Below are 19,320 nucleotides of genomic sequence, written 5' to 3' on the forward strand. Positions count from 1 at the left end.
CAGCATGTTTATGCCACACTTTAATCAATTCAGCAGTCTCAATTACCTCATGCTAGTCCAGGCATGACAACAGTTACAGTCAATACAATAATTTCCATACCACAGCAACCATCAATCCAATCATTCTATGAGTTCTTCTTAATATTCTTCCAGAGAGTTTCTGGACTGGAATCATGATAGGTGAGCTTGCAATGGTGTCAGCAACTCACTGGCATCCAAACCATTGGCCTTGCTCTAAAAATAAAGACTTTCAGAAGTGGCACCTAAATGACATGTCTTTTAAAGTGTGATTAGAGCTTCCAACAATTGTTTGTCCAGGATTATGTGCTATCCCCGTATTGTGTTTAGCTATAATTACACAAGATGTTTTATTTTACTGAAAATGTAAGCAGGTGCTTATGTTTAATTTGCATTGATTTTCCCTTTATAGCCATTGTTTCTAATAAAGGAGTAATTACAGAATCAGCCCTTTCAGAACTTAGGCAGATACTCATTGAAATCCTGAGTGTGTATCAATAGTATGATGTATATATTTTATTTTTACAAATTCTGTTAAGTGAAATATCTACATTTTCCAAATTTCATTTCTTTGATTATCCTTAGGATTACTTCTTACAGGTAAAGGTATTGAACTATACCAAAAACAAGTAGGATAATTTTTTATACTTTCTTTAGCTTATCACCAGTTAATATAAATTTTTACTTTAGAACTTTACTAGTAACATAATGTTTTATAAAATTCTGAAGATTATAAAATAATTTCTATTAATATTTTATCAATTTCTTCATCCTTTTGCTTATGGTCCAGTCAATCCTGTATAAAACAATAGGAATGATAAAAAATGGATAATACCATCCTGATATGCAATTGTATGAAAAACAGAGTAAATTCTGAATAATCATGAACAAGTTGAACAGTTGTTATATAAAATACAGCTAATCTTGAATATTGAAAATCAGGAATTATATTAAGAGACTGACCCATCAAACTCTAATAAAATCTTTAGAAAAGCATATGATTCTGATTTTTTGACTGAAGTATATAGACTTTGGAATACTTTACTTCTTTCGTGCTGTAGAACCAGCATCAGTATAAAATGTAAGAGCTGCAGAAGTAGATTTACTAAATGGGGAAGAATCCATTCAATTCTTTTTGTAAATTGAAGTTATTTACTTTGGGGGTATCTGTTGCTGATTTCACCTAAATAATTGCTACAGGCTCTGTCAGTCATCATGAATTACCCATCATCGTATTATTTCAACATTTGTATAACATACTGCAATCTCAGCTGGATCCGTTTCTGACAATGGATCTTATTCTTCCTTTTATATTTAATTTAGAAACTTTTTCTGTAGAGGTTTTTAAATTTTCATTCTGTTTATGATATACATTCTAAAATAATATTTTCCCTTGTCATAATGAGTCCGGTAGAGGAATGAGTACAAGGTAAAATTAATAAAATACACTCAATGTGTGAGATCTAATTGATCTATGTAGATATCTTGCGATTTCTGTTCTACTTAGGCCAACTCCTTTTCTGCTTCAGTTGTTAAATATCTGGGACTGTTAAAATCTAAGTCACTTTGTAAAATTAAAGATAAACTACTTAATTCTGGAGTAGGCAGTCTAATTGTAGGGTACAACCAATTAATACCTCTCAATAAATTTTTCAAACTCATTAGGCATATGTTATTAATCTTTTCAAATCTTGTTTTTGTGGCTAGTTTCTCTGTTTTCTTAATTTAAACCTAAATAATTAAGAGAGCTTCCTCTTAGAACTTTTCAGGAGTAATTTCCAATGTCCATTGAGGGAAAATCTATGGTACCTCAGTAAACACCTTTTCAAGGATATTGACATCTGAGGTAGCTATTAAGACATTATCCGTATAATGATGCTCTTTTTAAACTAAATCTGAATCTTATAATTTTACCAATAAATACTCACAAGTCAGATTCTTTGGTGAAAACCTGCTAGCTCAAAAAGACAGAGAAGCAGCCAGCTGACCATTCACCTCAGCTGCAGTCTCAGAAAGGGAACACTGCTTTCTCTGTCCCAAAACAAAGAGGACCACCATAATGAAAGTGTCCCTCCCCTTACTATTTCCTGTGCATTTATGTGTTGGCCAGACTCACTATAACTCTCCTTGACTACTTCCTGTCAGCTATCTGTTGGCTCTGACTCTTGACCAAAGGTTGATTTTATTTAATACAATCTCGGGGTTCACACTGTGATCAATGATCCTTCAACAGAATAATAAACAATGGATTAAGGACATTGTTGATGAACTACTTCTAATGGTTTATTTTTTTAATTTATTTATTTATTAAAGATTTCTGTCTTTTACTGCTGAGTAATACTCTAATATGTATATATTCCATACTTTCTTCATCCATTCTTCCGTTGAAGGGCATCTAGGTTGTTTCCAGGTTCTGGCTATTACAAACAATGCTGCTATGAACATTGTAGAGCATATACTTTTGTTGTATGATAAGGCCTCTCTTGGGTATATTCCCAAGAGTGGTATTGCTGGATCCAGGGGTAGGTTGATTCCGAATTTCCTGAGAAACCGAAACACTGCTTTCCAGAGTGGTTGCACAAGTTTGCATTCCCACCAGCAATGGGTGAGTGTCCCCCTTTCGCACATTAGGAGACCTGGATAGAGGTGGGCTGTCCTTGGGCTTCCCACAGGTCAGGGAACCATGATTGCTCTTCGAGCAGATGAAGGAGGGTGACTTGATCGGGGGAGGGGGAGTGAAATGGGTGGCGGTTGCAGGGAGGAGGCAGAAATCCTTAATAAATAAATAAATTAATTTAAAAAAAAGATTTCTGTCTCTTCCCCACGACCGCCTCCCATTTCCTTCCCCTCCCCCAATCAAGTCCCCCTCCCTCGTCAGCACAGAGAGCGATCAGGGTTCCCTGCACTGTGGTTTATTTTTAAAAATGGACATAAAGTTGGACTACTTAACATTTCCTAAGGAAGTATTTTCCACTTGTACCCTTTTTTGTGTTGTTTTTTGTTTTGTTTCTTTTTCAAGACATGGTTTTTCTGTATCTTTGGAGCCTGTTATGGAATTGGCTCTTGCAGACCAGGCTGGCCTCAAACTCACAGAAATATGCCTGCCTCTGCCACACAAGTGCTGGGATTAAAGGTGTGCACCACCACCTCCCAACTCCATTTATATCAGCCTGGGCATTATTATAAGTAGGAACTGTAAAAGCATATTTTTTCTTTATCTAGGTGCTGCAAAGGAATAGCAAAAAAAAAATCAGTCTTTTAAATTAACAACTATTCTAACCCAAGCTTTAGGCAATTAAGAAAATAATGGAATTCTAGACTATAAAGGACCCATAGGTTGAATTACTTGGTTTACAGCTTTTTAAATAAGCCATCAACACAATTTTTAAGATTTATTTTATTACAAATAGAGGAGAATGACAAGTATTTGTAGGTTTTTCATGTGTTTAACATCTGACTTTTGTCCTAGTTGCTCAAGTGCCTGTAATTTGTTTTAATTAAGGGCCACTGCTCCACCCATGTAGGCTTATTAGTGAACGATTTTAAAGGCAGAGCAGTTGGGAATCCAGCATTGGCCCCTAATCAAAATTTGTGTAGACAGTTTCTGCCTTGTCTTGTTTCTGTACAATCTAAATAGCCTATGTTTTTATTGACATTTTTTTCAATATGAATTTTAGAAATTTATCTAATGTCTAGCATAATTCATGACTGGGTGCTGAAATTGTGGGCTGTATAACTCAGAGTGGGTACAATCATTTTGAGGAATATGTGTAACTTGTATATGAACATATTCTTTGTCCGTTTTAGAAAGTCATGTATAAAAGCATTTTTAAAAATTCCCTATCTCATTTTAAGAGTTAACTTAATGCAATAGCCATGGAGTATTTTTTTGATTTTGTTTTTGTTTTTTTATTTTTTTTGTATTTTATAGTTATTCTCTTCATTGTTATTTTTCTTTTTTTTTCAATTTATTTATTTATTAAGGATTTCTGCCTCCTCCCCGCAACCGCCTCCCATTTCCCTCCCCCTCCCCCGATCAAGTCCCCCTCCCTCATCTGCTCAAAGAGCAATCACGGTTCCCTGACCTGTGGAAAGCCCAAGGACCGCCCACCTCTATCCAGGTCTCCTAAGGTGAGCATCCAAACTGCCTAGGCTCCCCCAAAGCCAGTACGGGCAGTAGGTCAAAAACCCACTGCGATTGTTCTTGAGTTCTCAGTATTCCTCATTGTCCTCTATGTTCAGCTAGTCCGGATTTGTCCCATGCTTTTTCAGACCCAGGCCAGCTGGCCTTGGTGAGTTCCCGATAGAACATCCCCATTGTCTCAGTGTGTGGGTGCACCCCTCGCGGTCCTTAGTTCCTTGCTCGTGCTCCGTCTCCTTCTGCTCCTGATTTGGACCTTGAGATTTCTGTCCCGTGCTCCTCTGTCTCTGTCTCCTTTCATCGCCTGATGAAGGTTAATATTCATGAGGATGCCTATGTGTTTGTCTTTGGGTTCACCTTCTTACTTAGCTTCTCTAGGAACAGGCATTATAAGCCCAATGTCCTTTATTTATGGCTAGAAACCAAATATGAGTGAGTACATCCCATGTTCCTCTTTTTGGGTCTGGCTTACCTCACTCAGGATAGTGTTTTCTATTTCCATCCATTTGTATGCAAAATTGAAGAAGTCCTTGTTTTTTACTGCTGAGTAATACTCTAATATGTATATATTCCATACTTTCTTCATCCATTCTTCCGTTGAAGGGCATCTAGGTTGTTTCCAGGTTCTGGCTATTACAAACAATGCTGCCATGAACATAGTTGAGCATATACCTTTGTTGTATGATAGGGCCTCTCTTGGGTATATTCCCAAGAGTGGTATTACTGGATCCAGGGGTAGGTTGATTCCGAATTTCCTGAGAAACCGAAACACTGCTTTCCAGAGTGGTTGCACAAGTTTGCATTCCCACCAGCAATGGGTGAGTGTCCCCCTTTCTCCACAACCTCTCCAGCAAAGGCTATCATTGGTGTTTTTTATTTTAGCCATTCTCACAGGTGTAAGATGGTATCTTAAAGTTGTCTTGATTTGCATTTCCCTGATCGCTAGGGAAGTTGAGCATGACCTTAAGTGTGTTTTGGCCATTTGAAGTTCTTCTGTTGAGAATTCTCTGTTCAGCTCAGTGCCCCATTTTATAATTGGATTGATTAGCCTTTTACGGTCTAGTTTCTTGATTTCTTTATATATTTTGGAGATCAGACCTTTGTCAGTTGCGTGGTTGGCGAAAATCTTCTCCCAGTAAGTGGGTTGCCTTTTTGTCTTAGTGACAGTGTCCTTTGCTTTACAGAAGCTTCTCAGCCTCAGGAGGTCTCATTTATTCAATGATGCCCTTAGTGTCTGTGCTGCTGGGGTTATACATAGGAAGTGGTCTCCTGTGCCCATGTGTTGTAGAGTACTTCCCACTTCCTCTTCTATCAGGTCCAGTGTGTTCGGACTGATATTGAGGTCTTTAATCCATTTGGACTTGAGTTTTGTGCATGGTGATAGATATGGATCTATTTTCATTCTTTTACAGATTGACTTCCAGTTTTGCCAGCACAATTTGTTGAAAATGCTGCCTTTTTTCCATTGTATACTTTTAGCTCCTTTATCGAAAATCAGGTGCTCATAGGTTTGTGGGTTAAAGTCAGGGTCTTCTATTCGATTCCATTGGTCGACTTCTCTGTTTTTATGCCAATACCAAGCTGTTTTCAATACTGTAGCTCTATAATAGAGTTTGAAGTCAGGGATGGTAATGCCTCCAGACGCTCCTTTGTTGTATAAGATTGTTTTGGCTATCCTGGGTTTTTTGTTCCTCCATATAAAGTTGATTATTGTCTTCTCCAGATCTGTGAAGAATTTTGATGGGATTTTGATGGGGATTGCATTGAATCTATAGATTGCTTTTGGTAGAATTGCCATTTTTACTATGTTGATCCTCCCAATCCAAGAGCAAGGGAGGTCCTTCCATTTTCTGGTGTCTTCTTCAATTTCTTTCTTCAAAGACTTATAGTTCTTGTCGAATAGGTCTTTCACTTCCTTGGTCAGGGTTACCCCTAGATATTTTATGCTATTTGTGGCTATCGTGAAAGGTGATGCTTCTCTGATTTCCCTCTCTGTTTCCTTATCCTTAGTGTAAAGGAAGGCAACTGATTTTTTGGAGTTGATCTTGTATCCTGCCACATTACTAAAGGTGTTTATCAGCTGTAGGAGTTCTTTGGTAGAATTTTTGGGGTCACTTATGTATACTATCATATCATCTGCAAATAACGAAAGCTTAACTTCTTCCTTTCCAATACAAATCCCCTTGATCTCCTTATGTTGTCTTATTGCTATTGCTAGAACTTCAAGCACTATATTGAAGAGGTATGGAGAGAGTGGACAGCCTTGTCGTGTACCTGAATTTAGTGGGATGGCTTTGAGTTTTTCTCCGTTCAATTTAATGTTAGCTGTTGGCTTGCTGTAAATAGCTTTTATTATATTTAGGTAGGATCCTTGTATCCCTATTCTCTCCAAGACCTTTATCATGAAGGGGTGTTGAACTTTGTCGAATGCTTTTTCAGCATCTAATGAAATGATCATATGATTTTTTTCTTTCAGTTTATTTATATGGTGGATTACATTGATAGATTTGCGTATGTTGAACCAGCCCTGCATCTCTGGGATGAAGCCTACTTGATCATAATGGATAATTTTTCTAATGTGTTCTTGGATTCGGTTTACCAGTATTTTGTTGAGGATTTTTGCGTCGATGTTCATGAGTGAGATTGGCCTGTAATTCTCCTTCCTGGTTGAGTCTTTGTGTGGTTTTGGTATCAAAGTAACTGTAGCTTCATAGAAGGAGTTTGGTAATGACGCTTCTGTTTCTATATTGTGGAATACATTAAGGAGTATAGGTATTAGCTCTTCTTGGAAGTTCTGGTAGAATTCCGCATTGAAACCATCTGGTCCTGGGCTTTTTTTGGTAGGGAGGTTTTTGATAACCGCTTCTAATTCTTCGCGACTAACAGGTCTGTTTAGATTGTTCACCTGGTCCTGGTTTAACTTAAATATATGGTATTTATCTAAAAAAGTGTCTATTTCCTTCACTTTTCCAGTTTTGTGGCATATAGGCTTTTGTAGTAAGATCTAATGATTCTCTGAATTTTCTCTGTGTCTGTGGTTATGTCCCACTTTTCATTTCTGATCTTATTTATTTGTGTGTTCTCTCTCTGTCGTTTAATTAGTTTGGATAGGGGTTTGTCGATCTTGTTGACTTTCTCCAAGAACCAGCTTTTTGTTTCATTGATTCTTTGGACTGTTTTCTGTGTTTCTATTTTGTTGATTTCGGCCCTCAGTTTTATTATTTCCAATCTTCTACTTCTCCTGGGCGCATCTGCTTCTTTTTTTTCTAGAGCTTTCAGGTGTGTTGTTAAGTCCCCAATGTATGCATTTTCCGTTTTCTTTAAGTGGGCACTTAGTGCTATGAACTTTCCTCTTAGCACTGCTTTCATTGTGTCCCATAGGTTTGAGTATGTTGTCTCTTTATTTTCATTAAATTCAAGGAAGACTTTAATTTCTTTCTTAATTTCTTCCTTGACCCAGGTGTGGTTCAGTTTCCATGAGTTTGTCGGCTTTCTGTGGGTAGCATTGTTGTTGCCTTCTTACTTTAATCCGTGGTGATCAGATAGGACACAGGTGGACACTGATATTTTTTTGTATCTGTGGAGGTTTCCTTTGTTTCCAAGTATGTGGTCAATTTTTGAGAAGGTTCCATGAGCTGCAGAGAAGAAGGTATATTCTTTCCTATTTGGGTGGAATGTTCGATAGATGTCTGTTAAGTCCATTTGCTTCATTACCTCCAATAATTCTCTTAATTCTCTATTAGGTTTCTGTCTGATTGACCTGTCCCTTGGAGAGAGAGGTGTGTTGAAGTCTCCTACTACTAGTGTGTGTGGTTTGATGTCTGCTTTGAGTTCTAGTAATATTTCTTTTACATAAGTAGGTGCTTTTTTATTGGGGGCGTAGATATTCAGAATTGAGACGTCATCCTGATGAATTGTTTCTGTTATGAGTATAAAGTGACCATCTCGGTCTCTTCTGATTGATTTTAGTTTGAAGTCAGTTTTGTTAGAAATTAATATGGCCACACCTGCTTTTTTCTTAGGACCATTTGCTTGAAACACCTTTTCCCAACCCTTTACTCTGAGTAGGTGCCTGTCTTTGTGGTTGAGATGTGTTTCTTGCAAACAGCAGAATGTTGGATCTTGTTTTCGTATCCAATCTTTTAGCCTGTGCCTTTTTATAGGTGAATTGAGCCCATTAATATTAAGTGATATTAATGACCAGTGGTTGTTTACTCCGGTTATTCTTATTGCTTTTGGTCGTAGAGATTGTGTGTCTCCCTTCTTTGAGATGTGCTGGTGAAGGGTCACTAGATGCCTGGGTTATTGTAGGCAGTGTTGGCAGTGTTGGATTCCTTGGGTTGTGATTTTCCTTCTATTACTTTCTGTAAGGCTGGATTTGTGGCTACGTATTGTTTAAATTTATTCTTATCCTGGAATGTCTTGATTTCTCCATTTATAGTGAACGAAAGCTTGGCTGGGTATAGTAGTCTGGGCTTGCATCCATGGTCTCTTAGCTTCTGCAGAACATCTATCCAGGACCTTCTGGCTTTCATAGTTTCCATAGAGAAGTCAGGTGTAAGTCTGATCGGTTTACCTTTATAAGTTACTTGCCCTTTTTCCTTTGCAGCTCTTAATATTCTTTCTTTAACCTGTATATTTTGTGTTTTGATTATTATATGGCGAGGAGATGTTTTTCTTTGATCCAGTCTGTTTGGTGTTCTGTATGCTTCTTGAATATTTAAATGAATATCTTTCTTTAAGTTTGGAAAGTTTTCTTCCATAATTTTGTTGAATATATTTTCTGGGCCTTTGAGCTGTGACTCTTCTCCTTCATCTATACCTATTATTCTTAAGTTTGGTTTTTTCATTGTGTCCCATATTTCCTGAATGTTTTGTGTTGAGAATTTGTTGGTTTTGCTGTTTTCTTTGATCTGTTCGTTTATTTTCTCTATGGTGTCCTCAGCATCTGAGATTCTTTCTTCTATCTCTTGTATTCTATTGATTATGCTTGTTTCTGTAGACTCTGCTCTTTGACCTAGATTTTCCATATCCGGCTGGTCCTCGGTTTGTATTTTCTTCCTTGCCTTCATTTCAGTTTTCAATTCTTGAACTGTTTCCATTACCTGTTTGATCGTTTTATCTTGGTTTCCCAGGGTATCTTGTACATATTTACTCATTTCTTCAAACTTTTTGTTATACTTCTCATCCATTTCTATAAGGGCATTTTTTACATGTTGTTTAAGGGACTCTATTGCGTTCATAAAGTCAATTTTTTCCATTTCTTCTGTGTTAGATTGTTCAAATACTTCTGTTGTAAGATCCTTGGGTTCTGGTGTTTTCATGTTGTTTTTCAGATTATTGGGTGAGTTCTTGCCTTGGCGTCTGCCCATCTCCTCCTATTAATCCTATCTAATGTGTCTTTTAAAAACCGGATCAGGTTTCTCTGCTGGCCCAGGGCTCCGCTTACAAAATGCCCTTGCTGTTTCCTGGTTCCTGCCGCAGGCCAAGAACCCTCTCACCCCTCTGAAGGGTCTTCCGGACAGGACCAGGCTCCCTGTTTGCCAGTGACCTGGCCAAACAAAGGCCTACCTCTTTGATTTGATTGTAGTAGGGCGATCTGCTCTCCTTATTGCCCGCCTGACCCTGCCGCTTGCGTCTGCTGCTGCGCTGATCTCCCAAAGCCTCTTCCTGAATGCGGTGTTGCTCCGCTGCGTCTGGCCGCCGCCGCTCCGCCGCGTCTGTGGAGTATTTTTTATAAATCTTAAAAAGATGATCCTTTTTGTAGATCCCAAGAAACATATTAACTTGTACTGCCAATTATTAACAGGGTAGGACAATTTACCTGCATTTTATGTAGTGGAAAAATAGTTTTTGTAGGCTTTTTTCAGTAAGATATTATTTCCATGAGCTTCACCTCCACAGCCATATTAGTTAAGAAACTAAAAAGCTGCTCTACTTCAGGTACTACATTTTATAGAATTTAACCAAGAGTATCTTGAAAGCAATGTAAAGAGCAGAATCAAAAACCCACTAGTGATAACTAGACAAGATTATACCCAGTAATATAGCTCAAAATTATACATTTTTGTTTAAGTCATTTACTATAAAAATTGAACATTCATTTAAGCATTAATCAGAGGATCAAGAGAAGAGAACGGCCTCTATATAATGAATGATTAATACATCTGGAAATTTAAACAGCATTGGCTTAGTACTTCATACCATGATTACAACTGTTTTCTGTACTACAAGTTAAGCTGGTTCAATTGTTTTCTCCCATGAATGGATTCTTGATAATGAGTTATTTCCACTATCAGAAGAAAAAACATTTCCCATGAAGGAACATTTCATATTGAGTTATTCCCTCTCCGAGGAAAAAGCAAAAAAAAAAAATTTAAACTAAAATTAAACAAGAAAATTCTATGTTCTGAGCCAACTGTGCTAGCTCAGGCTGCAGCAGCAGAGCCCACCCATCATTCTCTGGAATTCAGATGTTGTCTCTCTGCACTGACAGGCATCACCCAGCCAGAGAGCTCTGGGTTCCAGCAGATCTGAATTCTTTTTTCTATTGGATATGGCCTTTGCAATTCCTCTATCCACAGGAAAGAGGATTTTCTCTCCCTTCATTATTCATCTCTTAAGCCTTCTTATTTGTAGGCCTTGATTATATACTTTCCCTTCTTCTATAGGGAAAAGCCTTTTAATTAAACACTACCCTTATTTACTGGGAAAATTTCTTTTCAAGTTTCTTCTCCTTTCCTTTTTTCTCATGGGAAGTTTTCTCCTTTAATTTCTCTTATTCTTTGTCTCTGGAGTTTGTCTATTTGCATCTTTAATTTTTGCATCTGTGCACCTAGTGTTTCAATCTTTTGAATCTCTAAGATTGTGTCATCTAAAGAAGGAAGAGAAGAGGAATCTCTGTTATTTTTATTTTTTCTTTTCTCTTTGTAATTTAATTTTTAAAAAAATCATTTTACACTCCAACACCAGTTCCCCATCAATTTCCTTCTCCCACCTCCCAAGATTCCCCCATCTGAGCCTCCATTCACCCCTTAGAGGAAATAAGACCTCCCTTAGGGAGTCACCAAAATCTGGGATACCAAGTTGAGACAGGACCAAGTCCCTCGCCCCTGATTCTTCCTGGGAAAGATAATGCACCATTGGTAATGGGATCTAAAAAACCAGATCATAAACACAGGATAAGTTCTGGTCCCACTGCTAGGGTAATCCCAAACAGAGCAAGCCACATAACTGTCACCCACTTTCAGATGGCCTAGTTTGGTCCCATGAAGGTTCCCCAAATGTCAGTCGAGAGTCAGTGAACTACTGCTAGCACAAGTTAGCTGTCTCCGTGGTTTTCCCCATGATGATCTTGACCATTCTTGCTCATATGATCTCTCCTCCCTCTTTCAACTGAACCCCAGGAACTCAGCCCAGTGCTTAGCTGTGAATCACTGCATCTTCTTCCATCAGTTACTGGATGTAGATATTATGATGGGTCTTAGGAAGATCATTCATCTTCTTACAGGGCAAGGCCAGTTCAAGCATCCTCTCCACTATTGCTAGGAGTCTTAGCTGGGGTCATCCTTGTGTATTCCTAGGAGTTTCCCTAGCAACAGGCTTTTCTCTAAACCCATATTGACTCCCTCTATCACAGTACTCTTTTATTGCTCTCCTTCTCTGTCCCTTCCCCAACTTGGCTATCTCGATCCCTCATGTTCCTATCCTTGATCCCTCCCTCATATCCCCTCTCAGTTCACCAATTAGATCTTCACTATTTCTCCTTCCTGGTGTCCTACACGTGTGTCCCTCTTAGAATCCTCCTTTTAACCTAGCTTCTCTGGGCTGAGGAAAGGAACTTATTTATCCTTTGCTTTATGTCTACTATCCCCTTCTAAGTGACTACATATCATGTTTCTCTTTCTGTGTCTGTGTTAACTAACTCAGGACACTTTTTTCTAGTTCATCTATATGTCTGCAAATTTCAAAATGCCATTGTTTTTTACTGCTGAGTAGTTCTTCACTGTGTAAATGTACCACATTTTCTTTATCCACTCTTCAGTTGAGGGGCCTCTAGGATGTTTCCAGGTTCTGGCTATTATAAATAATGTTGCTATGAACATAGTGGAGCAAATACCCTTATGGTATGATTGTGCATCCACTGGGTATATGACTAAGGGTGGTATGGTAAGGTCTTGAGGTAGGTTGATTCTGAATTTTCTGAGAAACTGCCATACTGATTTCAAAAGTGGCTGCATGAGTTTGCATTCCCACCAGCAATGGAGGAGTTTTTACTTACATCCTTTCCAGTATAAGCTGTCAACCGTATTTATGATCTTAGCTATTCTGACAGGGATAAGATGGTATCTCAGAGTTGTTTTGATTTGCATTTTTGTGATGACTAAGGATGTTAAAAAATCTTAAAGTGTCTTCAGTCATTTTAGATTCTTCTGTTGGGAATATTATCTTTAGATCCATACACCAGTTTTCAATTAGATTACTTAGTATTTTGATATCTAGTTTCTTGTTTTTTCTTTTTTTTATTATTGAGAAAAAAAATTTCCGCCTCCTCCCAGCCTCCCACTCCTCCCCCCTCCCCCCACTCCTCTCCCCCTCCCTCTCAAGTCTGAAGAGCAGTCAGGGTTCCCTGCCCTGTGGAAAGTCCAAAGTCCTCCCACCTCCATCCAGGTCTACGAAGGTGAACATCTAAACTGGCTAGGCTTCCACAAAGCCAGAACATGAAGTAGGATCAAAATCCAGTGCCATTGTCATTGGCTTCTCAGCAGCCCTCATTGTCCGCCATATTCAGAGAGTCCGGTTTTATCCCCTGCTTTTTCAGTCACAGTCCAGCTGGCCTTGGTGAGCTCCAATAGATCAGCCCCACTGTCTCAGTGGATGGGTGCACCCCTTGTGGTCCTGACTTCCTTGCTCATCTTCTCCCTTCTTCTGTTCCTCATTGGGAATTTGGGAGCTCAGTCCAGTGCTCCAGTGTGGGTCTCTGTCTCTATCTCCATCCATCTCCAGATGAAGGTTCTATGGTGATATGCAAAATATTAATCAGTATGGCTATAGGAGAGGATCATTTCAGGTTCCCTATCCTCAGCTGCCCCAGGAACTAACTGGGGACCTCGCCTTGGGCACCTGGAAGCCCCTCTAGGTCCAAGTCTCTTCCCAAACCTAAGATGGCTCCCTTAATTAAGATATGTGCTTCCCTGCTCCCCTATCAAACCTTCCTTTATCCCAATCATCCCGTTGCCCCAAGTTCTCCCCATCCTACCCTTCTCACTTTTCTCTCCCCATCTCCCCTTCCCGCCTCCCACCCCACCCTTAAGATCCCAATTTTTTGCCTGGCAGTCTTGTCGACTTCCCCTACCCAAGAAGATAGCTATATGTTTTTCTTTTGGTTCACCTTCTTATTTAGCTTCTTTAGGATATCAAATTATAGAGTCACTGACCTTTATTTATGGCTAGAAACCAATCATGAGTGAGTACATCCCATGTTCATCTTTTTGGGTCTGGGTTACCTCACTCAAGACAGTATTTTCTATTTCCATCCATTTGCATGCGAAATTTGAGAAGTCATTGTTTTTTACCGCTGAGTAGTACTCTAATGTGTATATATTCCACACTTTCTTCATCCATTCTTCCATTGAAGGACATCTAGGTTGTTTCCAGGTTCTGGCTATTACAAATAATGCTGCTATGAACATAGTTGAACAAATGCCCTTGTCATATGAACGGGCATCTCTTGGGTATATTCCCAAGAGTGGTATTGCTGGGTCCAGGGGTAGGTTGATCCCGAATTTCCTGAGAAACCGCCACACTGCTTTCCAAAGTGGTTGAACAAGTTTGCATTCCCACCAGCAATGGTTGAGGGAACCCCTTCCTCCACAACCTCTCCAGCAGAGGCTATCATTGGTGTTTTTGATTTTAGCCAATCTGACAGGTGTAAGATGATATCTCAAAGTTGTTTTGATTTGCATTTCCCTGATCGCTAAGGAGGTTGAGCATGACCTTAAGTGTCTTTTGGCCTTTTGAACTTCTTCTGTTGAGAATTCTTTGTTCAGCTCAGTGCCCCATTTTATAATTGGGTTGATTAGCCTTTTACAATCCAGTTTCTTGAGTTCTTTATATATTTTGGAGATCAGACCTTTGTCAGTTGTGCGGTTGGTGAAGATCTTCTCCCAGTCAGTGGGTTGCCTTTTTGTCTTAGTGACAGTGTCCTTTGCTTTACAGAAGCTTCTCAGTTTCAGTAGGTCCCATTTTTTCATTGTTGCCCTTAATGTCTGTGCTGTTGGGGTTATACCTAGGAAACGATCGCCTGTGCCCATCTATTGTAGGGTACCTCCCAATTTCTCTTCTATCAGGTTCAGTGTGCTCAGACTGATATTGAGGTCTTTGATCCATTTGGACTTGAGTTTTGTGCATGGTGATAGATATGGGTCAATTTTCATTCTTCTACAGGTTGACATCCAGTTGTGCCAGCACCATTTGTTGAAGATGCTTTCTTTCTTCCATTATATACTTTTAGCTCCTTTATCGAAAATGAGGTGTTCATAGGTTTGTGGGTTAAAATCTGGGTCTTCTATATGATTCCATTGGTCGACTTCTCTGTTTTTATACCAATACCAAGCTGTTTTTAATACTGTAGCTCTGTAGTAGAGTTTGAAGTCAGGGATGGTAATGCCTCCAGAATTTCCTTTATTATATAAGACTGTTTTGGCTATCCTGGGTTTTTTGTTTTTCCATATAACGTTGATTATTGTCCTCTCAAGATCTTTGAAGAATTTTGATGGGACCTTGATGGGGATTGCATTGAATCTATAAATAGCCTTTGGTAGAATTGCCATTTTTACTATGTTCATCCTCCCAATCCAAGAGCAAGGGAGATCTTTCCACTTTCTGGTATCCTCTTCAATTTCTTTCTTCAATTCCTTAAAGTTCTTGTCAAATAGATCTTTCACTTCCTCGGTTAGTTACCCCCAGATATTTTATGCTATTTGTGGCTATCGTGAAAGGTCAGGCTTCTCTGATTTCCCTCTCTGCTTCCATATCCTTTGTGTATAAGACGGCGACTGATTTTTTGGAGTTGATCTTGTATCCTGCCACATTACGAAAGGTGTTTATCAGCTGTAAAAGTTCTTTGGTGGAGTTTTTGGGGTCGCTTCTGTATACTATCATATCATCTGCAAATAATGAAAGTTTAACCTCTTCCTTCCCAATTCGAATCCCCTTGATCCCCTTATGTTGTCTTATTGCAATTGCTAAAACTTCAAGCACTATATTGAAGAGGGATGGAGAGAGTGGACAGCCTTGCAGTGTTCCTGATTTTAGTGGGATGGCTGAGTTTCTCTCTGTTTAGTTTGATGTTAGCTGTATATAGCTTTTATTATATTTAGGTATGACCCTTGTATCCCTAATCTCTCCAATACTTTTATCATAAAGTTATGTTGAATTTTGTCAAATGCTTTTTCAGCATCTAATGAAATGATCATATGGTTTTTTTCTTTCAGTTTATTTATATGATGGATTACATTGATAGATTTTCATATGTTAAACCAGCCTTTCATCTCTGGGATGAAGCCTCACATGAGCTCATTAGGTTCTCAATACTGGCTTCCATACCCCAAGTTTTCATTGAAGGGAGTTGCATGAAACCAATAACAATGTCTGGTAACTATTACCAAAAGTTCTGTAAGCTGTTTTTCTCTCACATTCACTCCATTTTCTTTTAACAAACACTAAGTGGCCAGCATATTACTGCTCCTGAAATGGTGAAATCCCCAAGTCCTGATCCTATCCTGAAGAACCGCCTGCTTTGAGCATCCTCTATCACCATTCCTGGAAACCTCTCTCATCTCTGAACCCATAACCCTGGGCAACAAATGTCTGGTGCTTCCTGTTGTGTGAGATGTTCAAAGGAAAGAAATTCCAGAATTTAATTTTAGGCTCACTCGCAACAGGGAGAAACTGTTTTTGTGAACTAAACCTCAAATCTCAGTTCAGAAATGTATTTATTGATTCTACACAAAGTTGTGTTTAGGGTACAACAAGTTCCTCATGCCAAAGCTGCTTTGATCTATTCTGTATGTTCTCTGAAAGAAATAATCACACCCCTGCAATTCCAGTGCCTGTTGTGCATTGTTGCAGTAGCCAATAATACAAGCCTTCCAAGCGTGCCTGGATAGTACTGTGACAGAAGACATGCAATGGATGGAAATCCCATAGAGAAAACATCTATAAGTCATAGAAAACAATCACTGTTTCTGACTATGATTTCCTCAAGGTCTTGGAGCCTTGAACAAGAAACTAATATATTCTGCCATTATCATACATACAGTGAGAAACAACTTTTTCATCCTAATGTTTACCCAAGATAAAATGATTCTACGAGATTCCCACTACAAACTGTTTTGTCTTTAAGTGACTCGTTGTGTCTTCAATGACATCACCTGTCACTTTACAAAGACTCCATGGATCTGTGGTCAGACTCCCTAAGCTGGACTTGGAATTAGTGTGACAACTTGTTGTTTAACCAGAGTGCGGGTCATGTAACATTGGAATCAAAGTGAGGATTTGGGCTCCCACTTTATAACCTAGCTTGGGTTAATCAGCTGTTTTCCTCGCCCAGGTTGCATGAAGGTCGAACACCTGTGTTAGCTATCACGGACACAGAGATGATCAAAAATGTACTAGTGAAGGACTGCTATTCTGTGTTCACAAACCGACGGGTAGGTAACTTTTTAATTTAAAAAATCTAAAGACTTGTTTTTCCTATTTTCATTTATATGTATATATGTATGTCTGTTGACAGAGGTTCTATCGTGCCCGCTCCTGCAGCCACACAGTGCCAAAGAAACACACAGAGGATTATATTAATTATAAACTGGTTGACATATGATCTCAGGCTTCCTTGTTAACTAATTCTTACACCTTACAGTAATCCATAATTCTTGTCTGTGCTAGTCACATGGCTTGGTACCTTCTATTAGTGAGGCAGTCTCATCCTGATTCCTCTGTGTCTGGGTGAGGAATGCAGACTGAGTCTTTCCTCTTCCCAGAATTCACCTCTTCTCATCACCCCGCCTCTACTTACTGGCTGGTTGCTTCAACTACACTTTCTGCCTGACTACTGACCAATCAGCATTTTATTAAACCAGTACAACTGACAACTTTTAAAGAGTACAAGACCATTGTCCCACTGCATGTGTCTATAAAAGTAAATGCCATACATGTGTAGGTTCCTGTGGAGGCCAAAAAAGGGGTTGAGATCCACTAGACTAGTGTTCCAAGCAGTTGGAGGGGCCTAGATGGGTGCTGGGACCTGACTCTTCCTTTTAAAAATACAAACCTTTATTTTTACCTATTGAAATTATTTTGTTTGTTTTCTTTGGTTATTTTAGAGACAGTGTATCTCTGTGTAGCTCTGACTTATCTGGAACTTACTCTATAGGCCAGGCTGTCTGAAACTCATAGAGATCTGCTTGTCTCTGCCTCCTGATTGCTGGGTATAAGAGTATGCACTGCTACCTCTTTGGCTACTTAATGAATTTTAAAAGAGAAGTAAATGTTGATTCATAGTGGTTTCACAGTGGTTTCACAGGGTCCGGATATTATTTTATCTACTTGTAGATGTGTACCTTTGTCATCTAGATTGTGTTTACATTTCCTATTTCATGGGTCCTTTCTTTTTTTTTAATGATTTTAAGTGATAAATTGGTTTTTTTTAATTTTTTTATTAATTTATTTATTTATTAAAGATTTCTGTCTCTTTCCCGCCACCGCCTCCCACTTCCCTCCCCCTCCCCCAATTAAGTCTCCCCCCAGCCCAAAAAGCAATCAGGGTTCCCTGTCCTGTGGGAAGTCCAAGGAACCCCCACCTCCATCCAGGTCTAGTAAGTTGAGCATCCAAACTGCCTAGGCTCCCACAAAGTCAGTGTGTGCAGTAGGATCAGAAACCCATTGCCATTGTTCTTGAGTTCTCAGTAGTCCTCATTGTCCGCTATGTTCAGAGAGTCCGGATTTATCCCAGGCTTTTCCAGACCCAGGCCAGCTGGCCTTGGTGAGTTCCCAATAGAACATCCCCATTGTCTCAGTGTGTGGGTGCACCCCTCGTGGTCCTGAGTTCCATGCTCGTGCTCTCTCTCCTTCTGCTCCTGTTTGGACCTTGAGATTTCAGTCCTGTGCTCCAATTTGGGTCTCTGTCTCCTTTCATCGCTTGCTGAAGGTTAATATTCAGGAGGATGCCTATATGTTTTTCTTTGGGTTCTCCTTATTTAGCTTCTCTAGGATCACTAATTATAAGCTCAATGTCCTTGGTTTATGGCTAGAAACCAAATATGAGTGAGTACATCCCATGTTCCTCTTTTTGGGTCTGGCTTACCTCACTCAGGATAGTGTTTTCTATTTCCATCCATTTGTATGCAAAATTCAAGAAGTCCTTGTTTTTTATTGCTGAGTAGTACTCTCATATGTATAAATTCCATACTTTCTTCATCCATTCTTCCATTGAAGGGCATCTAGGTTGTTTCCAGGTTCTGGCTATCACAAACAATGCTGCTATGAACATTGTAGAGCATATACTTTTGTTGTATGATAAGGCCTCTCTTGGGTATATTCCCAAGAGTGGTATTGCTGGGTCCAGGGGTAAGTTGATCCCGAATTTCCTGAGAAACCTCCATACTGCCTTCCAAAGTGGTTGCACAAATTTGCATTCCCACCAGCAATGGATGAGTGTACCCCTTTCTCCACAACCTCTCCAACAAAGGCTATCATTGATGTTTTTTATTTTAGCCATTCTGACCGGTGTAAGATGGTATCTTAAAGTTGTCTTGATTTGCATTTCCCTGATCGCTAAGGAAGTTGAGCATGACCTTAAGTGTCTTTTGGCCATTTGAAGTTCTTCTGTTGAGAATTCTCTGTTCAGCTCAATGCCCCATTTTTTAATTGGGTTGATTAGCCTTTTACGGTCTAGTTTCTTGAGTTCTTTATATATTTTGGAGATCAGACCTTTGTCAGTTTCTGGGTTGGTGAAGATCTTCTCCCAGTTGGTGGGTTGCCTTTGTGTCTTAGCGACAGTGTCCTTTGCTTTACAGAAGCTTCTCAGTCTCAGGAGGTCCCATTTATTCAATGAGGTCCTTAATGTCTGTGCTGCTGGGGTTATACGTAAGAAGTGGTCT

General features: G+C 39.2%; 1 protein-coding gene across 3 annotated transcripts in view; it reads left to right on the forward strand.

The window, feature by feature from the left end:
- Positions 1 to 19,320, forward strand: part of LOC142849899 (cytochrome P450 3A11-like) — a 130,602-nt gene that overhangs the window by 92,273 nt on the left and 19,009 nt on the right. For all 3 annotated transcript variants that reach the window (XM_075972734.1, XM_075972744.1, XM_075972725.1), the window contains exon 4: positions 16,773 to 16,872. In XM_075972734.1, coding sequence (XP_075828849.1) covers positions 16,773 to 16,872 — 100 coding nt within the window. The remainder of the gene's footprint in view (positions 1 to 16,772; positions 16,873 to 19,320) is intronic.

The sequence above is a fragment of the Microtus pennsylvanicus genome, chromosome 1, assembly GCF_037038515.1.
Source record: "Microtus pennsylvanicus isolate mMicPen1 chromosome 1, mMicPen1.hap1, whole genome shotgun sequence".
Taxonomy (NCBI): Eukaryota; Metazoa; Chordata; class Mammalia; order Rodentia; family Cricetidae; genus Microtus; species Microtus pennsylvanicus.